The sequence below is a fragment of the Meleagris gallopavo genome, chromosome 11, assembly GCF_000146605.3.
Source record: "Meleagris gallopavo isolate NT-WF06-2002-E0010 breed Aviagen turkey brand Nicholas breeding stock chromosome 11, Turkey_5.1, whole genome shotgun sequence".
NCBI lineage: Eukaryota > Metazoa > Chordata > Aves > Galliformes > Phasianidae > Meleagris > Meleagris gallopavo.
In genome coordinates, this window is record NC_015021.2 from 14,164,501 (window position 1) to 14,174,637 (window position 10,137).

The 10,137-nt window shown below is 52.7% G+C and overlaps 1 protein-coding gene across 1 annotated transcript; it reads right to left on the reverse strand.

Annotated features, from left to right (window-relative positions):
- Positions 1-3,084: 3,084 nt before the first annotated feature.
- LOC104912660 (receptor-transporting protein 2-like) lies at positions 3,085-5,534 on the reverse strand. Its single transcript, XM_010716763.3, has 2 exons — positions 5,210-5,534; positions 3,085-4,550 (listed from the first exon to the last, which is right to left on the reverse strand). Exons 1-2 carry the CDS (start codon positions 5,353-5,355, stop codon positions 3,767-3,769), a joined length of 930 nt encoding a protein of 309 aa, XP_010715065.1. The 5' UTR covers positions 5,356-5,534; the 3' UTR covers positions 3,085-3,766.
- Between the last annotated feature and the right edge of the window lie 4,603 nt (positions 5,535-10,137).

The following is a 10,137-nucleotide window of genomic DNA, read 5'->3' on the forward strand; positions in this document are numbered from 1 at the left end:
TGCCCTGAGGCTTTTATTCCAGGCAGGAAATGGTCAAGGAGTGAAGGCAAAGGATGTGGTCACAAATCTGCCCCATGCACTTCTGCTCCTTCTCCATGGCATCTGCTCTGTGTCCATGTCAGACCTTATCAACGACCTCAGCTCCACACAGTCCAACTCTGCACTGCACACAGTCTTCCCATGGCCAAGACAGAATACAGAAAATGAAGGAGATGAGATCCAGTGGTGGTCATTGCTGGAGAATCAACCCTAATGAATGGACTACATATTCCCAACAAGCAACGCAAGCAAGTCCTGTCTGCATTTTAGGGAAAGCTAAGCTACGCAGCTCTGGGTCTCTCATTGTGTAGTGTCATCCTGCCCACCCATGTATAGCGCTGCTACAAATTACCAGCTTGCTTAAATGGATGAATCTCCAGAGCCTTCAGTCAGGTACAAAAGGCAGTCATGCAGTCACTGGGAACACACAGGTTGCAGGCACTTGGAAATGGTCTCCAGTGACTGCCAAGTGCAGAGAAGCCCATTGATGCCAAGAATGGTGTAACTCCACTGAACCTTCTGGCTTTCAATAAAAACTCTCTTCAGAAGTGCTGGGAAAAACATATTTATCCCTGAAACCAAATAATTAAACTGAAGAGCATGCAGGACATCTTTTTGTTCCTAAGCATCATGGGTGAAGTGCAAACAAAAGCCCCCAGTCTTGCATTTGTTGGGCTGGGGTCCAGCAGTGCATCCACCGCCCATCCCTGCTGGCTGCAGCAGTGGCTGATTTGGGCTCATGGTCTCTGTTTATACTGTCAGTTTATCATAAGCCTGTCGAAGATCAGAGATAACAAACAGAGACCAGAAAAATGCTGTGGTCCCACCAGCACTGTGGGTCTGGAGGTGCTTCACCCACACAAGGTAGAAGCCCAGAGGGTTCTCCCCCATGTTCTCAGCCACAGCCCCTGCAGCTTTGTGGGCTGAGACAGACCTGAACATGCCAGGAATGTAAACTGCAGGAAACAGAAACAGGTGAGATCCCACCCTTCAATTATTTATAGCCATAGCACATCGTTAAAGATGGGGCTGATGGCAGGAGGAGAGCGCAGCAACCTGGAGGCTGAGAACTCAGTCTGAGTTCAAGTGACATGCAGAAAAAATAACAGGTAGGTAAGAAAGCAAAGGCAAAAGCAAAAGGAAAGTATGTTCCCTTGGGCATCACACCACCAGCTGTAGGACCTGTGCGTAGATGGCTCCCAGGCAAGTTGCAAAACGCCATTGCCCACAAGAGATCCATCACAAATAAATACCATCCTCCTCCTGCCCGCAGCTCCACAGTCCCCATCCAGCCTGCCCACGTCCCCTGCTCAGTACCCTGTGTGCTGCCAAGTGCCAGCTTCTTGTCCATGGCATGGGAACGGGCAGCGGATGGGAACAACAGAAGCAACGGCTGGTTTTGCATTCACTGGCACCTCTCAACCTGCCAGAGAGGTAAGAAGCTCTCTCCCGGGAGACAGGCACAGAGGCAGCAATTTATCAGTCTGATTGTGGTGAAAGGCCAGCAAAACGTCTCCACATGAGGTTTGCTTGTCTCTGGCCAAATGTAAACACCAGCCATCAGCTGAGAGTCAGCTGCAGCAGAACCCAGCTCCAGACAGACCAGTGAGGCACATGGCAGGACAGCAGAAACATGGGACCCCCAGCATCCCACTGGGAGAGACAGCATTCTTCATCCCCCAGCTATCCCCCTTGGGATGAGCTCACTGTCTATGTGCCACTGAGGGGCTGAGCTGGGGGGCAGCGTGCTAAGAAACAAATGGGAGGTGGGCACAGCTGTACATCAGAGGGAGGTATCCTGGAAGGAGCCCAGAAATGAGGCTGTAGCTGAGAAACGTGGGTGTCGCTGAGTGATGAGGAGAGGATGAAGCAGCTGCATGATGGAGAGGACAGAGATACCCCAGGCATGCACCCACAGCATGAAGAGACAGCAGGCAAGCAGACAGCAGCAGGGAGGGGATGGGGTAGAAAAGCTGATTATGCATGAGAGGCCATGGTTGGGAGAGCCTGTGTGTGTGTGTGCGTGTCTGTGTGCGCACAGAAGGCATTGGAAGGGTGGCTCTGCCCTTGAAAATGAGCAGAAAGACCCAAGCAAGAAAACAAGGGCCCCTGCAGGGATGTGGGCTCCACCAGAGCTGGCTTCACAGGAGGAAGCGAGGGAGTTCCCCCTGCAGCTGGGTGGTGGGGCATGCTGCAGACAGCCAGACATGATGACTGGAGCTGGGAAAACCTCAGCATGGAAAGAAGAGAGCCACGGGCAATGGCAGTGAGAAACTTGGCAGTGTCCCTGCCTTCATGACATAATGCCACGGGGGAGAGGGCAGGCTGCTCCCCACACAGGACAGCCGCAGGGGGGGAAGGGACTCCTTCCAGGCTGCAGGACCAGCCTCCTCCTGCAGCACAGCTCAGCCTCCCAGCTGGAGGAGAAACCTCCTCCAGAAAGAAGGGGCCATTCAGAGACGAGATTCTTGGGTCCCACTATTTCCCTGCCCAAAATGCTCAGTACTTCATAGATACTCCCTCCAGTGGGATAGATTTTGCCGCCTCTCCTTGCTGGGAAGTCCGTGCTGGTGGCACCTAGCCCTGTTGCCACAGCATCACTGTCCCCCATCAGCTCTGGCGATCAGGAGAGATTTGAATCAGAGCACTTTGCATCACTCGTGCTGCTCCTGTGCTTCAAGACTTGGAAAAATCACAGCGAGAGAGCAGCTCATTCACAGATTGACACCATGACCATGTAGGGTATGGTCTGGAAGCACCAGACTGCAGGAAACCCGATGGGGGAGAGGGGATCCCGCATTTGGGAATGGCTGCCCCGTCCCAGTGCTCGCGGTCACCGGCCCCAATGCTTCCCAGTGTGGTGACGGAGATGTCGCAGCTCCATCTGCTGGCGCCGGGGCTGCGGGAGGTGGAAGAGAAGGAAAGGGCTGGGAAGGAGGAGAGAGACTGGGATGATGAGCAGAACAGAGTGCTTAGGGGCCAAAGCCCACGGTGTTCCTGCACCACACAGGGTTTTCTTGTTATTTTTACATATATTTTTATTATATATATTTAACCAATATCCTACCGGTTATATGTATGAAAAGACAGGGGAGTCTCACAGCAGTGAAGAAAGCAATGGCACAACCCTCCCCTTTGCTCAGACCTGGGATGATCTCCAGGTCTCTAGTGGATGACACATGGGACACCACCTCTGGTATGGGTCGGATGGATGCTAATGGCTCCCTGTGTGTTTGCTTCAAACCCCCAGCTCCAGATACCCTCAGCTGCTTTGCGTACCCCCATTCACAAAGGCCAAGCCAGGAAAGAGGGGATGTGTCCCCCACAAGACAGATAAAGGAAGATAAAGCAACTGGTCAGCAGACAAAGGAACACCTCACTGCCAACCATTCTGGTCATATATATTCAGAAAAGGCTTTAGAGAAGTTAAAAAGCACAGATGCATCTTGGGCTGAGGATAAAGAGCTGCTTTATTCCTGCAGGTACACTCCATCCTTTGTATGAGGAGCTGGGGGCCATCCTCGTGCAGAACATGTCCATAAGAAACCATCAGGCCTGCTGGGCTCCCCTGGGCTGGAGACAAGGTGCCTAGGCATGATGGTGGTGCCTGTCACCTGTTTGCTGAGAATGCCTCGCCATGCCAGAGCACCCATCCAGTCAATTTTCCACCCTCTCCATTACCACCATCCTCAGCCAGCACCCCGGTATTCACAAATGCCAGCTCTCACTACTTCAAGAGGAAATAAAGCAGGGCAAAGATGAGCACTGCCAAAACACAGAGAACAGATAAGCCCACACAGCAGCAGCGTTTCCAGGGAAAGCCACCACCTGTGACTTGCTCCGGGGAACTCGTGATCAAGGCAGCATTGTCCATATCTTCCATGGGCTTCCAGGCCTTGTGCATGCGCACCTTGGTCTTCCGAGCCTTGTCCACATCTATCTTGGTCTTCTGAGCCTTGTCTACACCCATCTTGGTCTTCCAGAACTTGTCCACATCCATCTTGGTCTTCTGAGCCTTGTCCGCATCCATTTCGGTCTTCCAGGCCTCATCCACATCTATCTTGATCTTCCAGGCCCTGTCCACTTCCTTCTTGGTCTTTTGAGCCTTGTCCACATCCATCTTTGTCTTCTGGGCTTTGCTCACGCCCGCCTTGTTCTTCCCAGCACTGGGCTCCATGGCTGCCCTCGACCTGCTGCAGACACCGAGCCTGCAGCCCTCGCAGTGGGTCCTGTCATGTGGCCCCGATGCATGGCACCCGTCCACCACCACTTCCAGGAGGTCGGCTGACTGCATGGGCACGTTGTAGAAGTCCTCGAGGATCTTCAGCACCAGGTTGTGCAGGAGACGCTCTATGTTCTCCAGGCTGAATATGGGCTCCTCCAGCTGGGGCTCGTGGCACTGCCTGCAGGCTTGACGGAAGATTCGCATCAGCACCATCCCATAGCACATGTGGAAGAGGATGTGCACTTTGGCTGAGGACCACTTGTACAGGCACTGGGAGCACTGAAACCTGCCAGGACATGGAAGACACCAGCTCATCCCAGCCTTCTGCGGTAACCCAGGGCAGTCAGCAGGGAGCTGGGCAGCTAGAGCTGACGGTTCAGCTTTATACACATAGGCTGTCCTCCCCTTTCAGCATGATGCCAGCCTGGGTAGCTGTACACTCATGAGCTAAGAGCAGGCTAAAGTAGTATAAAATGTAGGACCAGCTTGCTGCCCTTGCCCAGTCTGTCCTGACCCCACTGCCTGGAATAGGGGCCCGGGGAGAGGGAAGAACCAAGCTCCAGCTCCATGTGAGTCTTCAGCCCTTGACCCATGCACAGCTCAGCAGAAAGCCAGCGTCAAATTGAAAAAGTCAAAAAAGAAGCAAAACAGAAGGAAGGTGTGGGTGGAGGCTGCAGGGCAGGTGAGGAGAAGCTGCAGGTTACTCCCCTTCTGACTCATCTTTCACAACACTTATGGGAGTTAGCAGCCCCTCCACACTCAGCTCCCCTATCTGCATCCCCCTCCTCTCTCCCTGCAGGTGCTATGGGCAAAGGGATGCTGGCACACTCTGCAGCCCTTCCACCAAGGCCAATGTCGCTTTACTGCAGCCCAGGGTGGCAGGAGGCAGCACAAGGAGGACAGTGATGGTGGCCCCTTGAGTAGGACCGAACCAGCAGACCCTACCTCCCAGACACATGGTTCTGCAAAAACTCCGTCCAGCCAGGCTTGAGGCTATGCACCTGCAGGCTATTATCCTCCTGAAATGTCCATGGATCCATTAATTTCAGGCTTGCAGCCTTCTCTGCAAAAATCCTCTGCCACGTCGTCATGGTCCAGTATAGAGTTGGGAAGTGGCAGTGACCAAGGTCAAACTTCTGGCTGCTTTCTTTCTTCCAAACCTTTCCTCCCTCCTTCCCTCATGGGTGCAAAGTCACATCTTTGTGCTCAGGGAGAGGAACCTTTGCCCCCACTTGTGCAGCACCACCCCAATCGATTTCTGTGCTAACAGGCACAACTGGCACCATGCTACATCCCGGCCAGGCAAAAAGTCTCCCAAAACAAAGGCAAAACAGCTGTCCCTGAGCACCACACATTTTGCATGTAATACCTGGGCACGGGACAAAATCTTATCCCTGCTGAAGTCATCACTCCTGCTTTGTTCATGGGCAAAGACCATGCAAATGTAAACCTGTTTGCTGACCAGGACCACGAATATTACAACAGTGAGAGAATCAGCAGAGATTTTACCCTGCATAGGTATAATGGAACGAAAGCTCACTGAAAATGCAGGGCTCAGCAGCTGACAAAACCCCAGGTAGCTTTATCTCTCTCGATAGCTGCCACCAAACATGGGCTGTTTTTAACAACTTTCAGCCAACTCAAGCAGAAAAAGCCTGACATGAAACCGCAGAGTGGAAAGTTGGGGATGATAGCACCGCACATAAAACAGAAAGTGGGGAGATGAGCTCTGTGCTGAGGGCACTGCGGGAGGTGAAAGCAGCGGGACCAGCAGCAGCCCCTGCCTCCCCATCTGAGGGCATCCCACCTGGGCAGGGTGGGCAGCGAAAAAGATAGGTGCTTGAAAGGTGTCTGGTCTTGAGAGGAGTTAGGGGACGATCTGACTCCTGATGAAGCCACCTGGGAGTGCCATGGGAGTGAAACCATTTCACTCAGCCTGAAGGTTTTGGAGGACGCTATTCTGTGCACAGTGAAGGCATAAAATTCCTTTGGAGGTGGCTGCAAAGAGGCCAGCCCTGCTGTCCCCTGCTTTATGTTCATTTGTTGTCGTTTCATATTATATTAGGAGGCTTAGACTCCTCAGCTTCCCAAACCTGAGATAGGACACACATCACCCCAGCCATCAGACTGCCCAGGAGCCCTACTGGGGAGGATGCAGGAATTCCCCAGCACTGCTACAATGCAGTTTGACACAAAGTCATCAGCAACAGGGTGACAGGGATGGAGCCACCACTCCGCAACACCTGTCCAGCCCTTCATGCTTTAGACACTGAGATTTACCCCATGGGATGGATATGGGGAGGAGGGGAGGGTGGAAAGATGTTTCTCTTTTGTTGCAAGAGCCTTTTGAGCAGGAGGAGCCCCCTGTGCAGGAAGTCCTCTCTGTGGGAATTTACGTTCACCCAAACAAACCCATCACTCCACCTGGGGGATGTGGGTTTGAGCCTCAGCTCTTACCCTCAATTCTTCTGCCATGTCAAGGAGGGAGGCTCCGGTGGGTTCCTTCTGCCCCTCAGGCTCAGGGCTGTTGGACGAGCACCTCCAAAATACCACTGTCATGGAAAGCATCCTCCACTACATCACGGCAATTCAACTCAGATCATGACTCGGTGCACACCGAGCCCGTGCTCTCAGCAAAGGAGCCCAGCGCTGCTCCCTGTCACAGCCCTGCACTCACCAATGCTGCAGGGACTTTCCTAAAACCACCCACAGAGCTGAAACTGCTTTGACGTCCTGCTCCACTCGGCGCACACCTCCTGACGCCGTCCCAGCGCTTGCTGCTTACCAGCACCCTCCTGGGAACAAAAGCTCCTGCAGGACCCCCAGCCTGGTCCCAGGGATCAGCCCTGTCCCAGTTCCACCATGGCAAACACCCCTCATCCCAATTCTGGCGTAATTCCCCTGCTGGATGCATCAAGGATACAAAGGCACAGACCCGGAGGTGATTTCCCTGCCACTTTCACACTGCCTGGATTTATTTTTGCCTTTGTCTCCCACTCCCAGGTGAGACGATGTGTGAGGAGAAGGATGCCTTGCCTCCTCTGCATCCAGCTCACATCATGCTAGCATCCCCACCTCCTGCCCAAGTTCCAGCCCTGGTCTGGGGGGATCAATAACTCTTCTTGGGTTTTTTTTCTTGGGTAGCCGTCCACCCACAGTGGGAGAATTTCCTATTTCCCTAATTTGCTTATGAGAATGTCGTATAGTGCTGCACGCAGATAGTATCACTCCCGGTTTCCCTGCACCGCCCAGCCAGTCACCCTAATGAAAAGAAAATTAGATTGGTCTGACACAATTTGTTCCTGCTAGCTCTGTGCTCTCAGCCCCACTGTTGCCCTCTCAGTGTTTATCGCTTGGTGGCCATACTAATTTGTTCCAGCAGTGTTCTGGGTACGAAGGCTGACTCATCTAGAGCTTCCTGTATCCTTTTTTCCCTTTTCTTGAAGAGAACAATGAATTGGGCATCCATATCCTCCCAGGACCCAGCACCACTCCACATGTCTCCATCCTCTCCTCCTATTTTTGCCGCTGTTGTCACTGAACGCTTGTCACCTTGTTCTCTATGGACAAGCACTGGCTGTAGCATCCCTTCCAGGCTGAGCTGTTTTCATAGTTGAGCCTTTAGGGAAAGCAAGTCCACCTCTCCCAGGATCATTTGAGGCAAGGAAAATCAGGTCCCACAGAAATGGGGATAGGCAGAGGGGATATTGCCCCTTTACCCCCCATGTTTTGAATGGAGATGGATGCTGAGCAGGAGGAGAGATACAAAGGAGGCACTGTCTGTGAAAACACCAGTGAGTACCACCTCAAATGGGTTTTGGTGCTCTGGTGGCCTCATGGAGGTCCCTCTGGAGTAAGGAGGGAGCTCAGACCCTCCAAGGAGACCCTTTCCAGTGTAATGGCAGCAGGATTGCTGTCGGGGTGTCCCAACCACCCCAGTCACCTACCCAGCCCCTCCAGCAGCATCCCACCAAAGACAGGAAGAGAAAGGAGAAACCATGGAGCCAACTGAAAACAAAACTAGAGAAAGCAAAATGAGAGCAGCAGGAGGAAATACAGATGTGCTGTGAGCCTCCAGCAGGCTCAGTCACAGATAGGGCATGGATCTCAGAGGAATGGGATGGGATGGAAGAGATGTGATGGGCCTGAACCCATCACAACATACCAGGGCAGTGCAAGCAGAGGAGGGGAGAGAATTGGGAAACCTGCCCAGCACCATCTCACTTCAGCCAATCCGTTCCAGAACCAACAGCCTCTTTCCCACCCAGACAAGGCCACAGAGATGCTCCCTTGTCATTGTGTCTGACAGGTCAGTCATGAAAAGCCTCTTCCAGCCTGACTCCTCCAAAACAGAAAACACTGCTCTGAAAAATCCCCACTCTCAACACTTATAAGTGACCAGGATATGGCTTGCATATAAGTGACTTTAATGGCACATAGCCTTACTATCCCTTCTTCTCTCTCTACAATGTTTCATTTTGCAGAAACAATACTTTGCTGTTTCATGGCGTAGCTCCCCTTGAAGATGCTCCTGCATCAGCAAGAGAGGATTTCCTCTCTATCTTTCCACCTACTTCTCTCAAAATTCTAACTTTGGGGCCAGGGCTTCTTTAAGGGATGATTGCTCCCATGTTCCCAATCCCCTTTAATCATGGCTAGTGTACTTAAGGAGAGGCTGCAGGCGATCCTGCATGGCATGCACCCTGCTGCGTGGCTGGAGCTGGTTTATGGGATGGTATGATACCCATTTTGGGGGCACTGTGTGCTCAAGGGATGCTCAGCTGGGGGTCTAAAACCTGTATCATGCCTTAAATTCTTTTAACAATGAGCAGCAGCTACAGAAGGCCAGTCCTGTTGGGCTAGCAGCACTCTACCCTGCTAATGAGGATGGGAGATGATGCCTGGAGCATAGCTTCACAGCACCACTGACGCACCCGCTGCCCCAGAAGGCAGGAGGAAAAAATGAAGCAGTCTCACTCTCCTGCTAGCACTGTATCTTACAGGAAAGGCAGAACCAAAACTGCTGACTGAACTCCTGCTTCTTGCTTGCTATAGCTGACTCCTTTCCCAACCATCATGCTGCCGGAGTCGTGGCACGATGCTGCTCCTGCAACGAGCCCACGGGAGCTGAGCTGCATGTCAACATGAGTAAGTGTGGTGTGAGCTGCACACTGCCCTGTGGAGCCAAGGGGAGAGTAAGTATGGCTACCAGCTCCATTGTCCTGCCCTAAGGAGGGATGGAAGCCTTCCTGGATGGGTGTTCACCTGATGTGATCTGCTCTGGATGCTTCTGATGGACGTCACAGCTCCAACAAGGCATTGATCATAGTGCCTGCACCCTCCCCCCATGCATGAGCAGCCCCTCTCAAGGCTATGTGAGTTATTTGGGGCAACAAAAACAGAAAGTTGCTGACGGTGCCACCAAGGTGTGAGATGCAAATGATGACTTTGCTTCCGCAGGGTTTCGTGGTCTCCCACCAGGACTCTGCTGCCTCCAAGCTCGCTCTTTTTTAGAGTTTCTCCAGCCTTTAGCAATCATTGCTGCTTTCAGTTTCTATATGCTGTCTATCAGACTGCACATCCCTGGCATTTGCTTTCAAGAGGAGAAACGTAAGTTTAGAGCCAGGCAGCTTCACAGCCAGCACCTCGGAGCCACTTGTCCCTAACTGAGCAGACAGCACGCCCTGCTGAGACCAGCAAAGAGGTGCTGCTTTGTAGATGGGTCTGGGGAGAAGTATGTTCTCTGAATTATTAAGAGCAGCTCTGTGGAAGAACAGCTCACTTATCACGCAGCAAGGCCCTGGAACCACAACAGACACCCACACCTACCGGCTGCCAGGAGCCGTTATTTGCCTGCCCACGCACGTGCCATC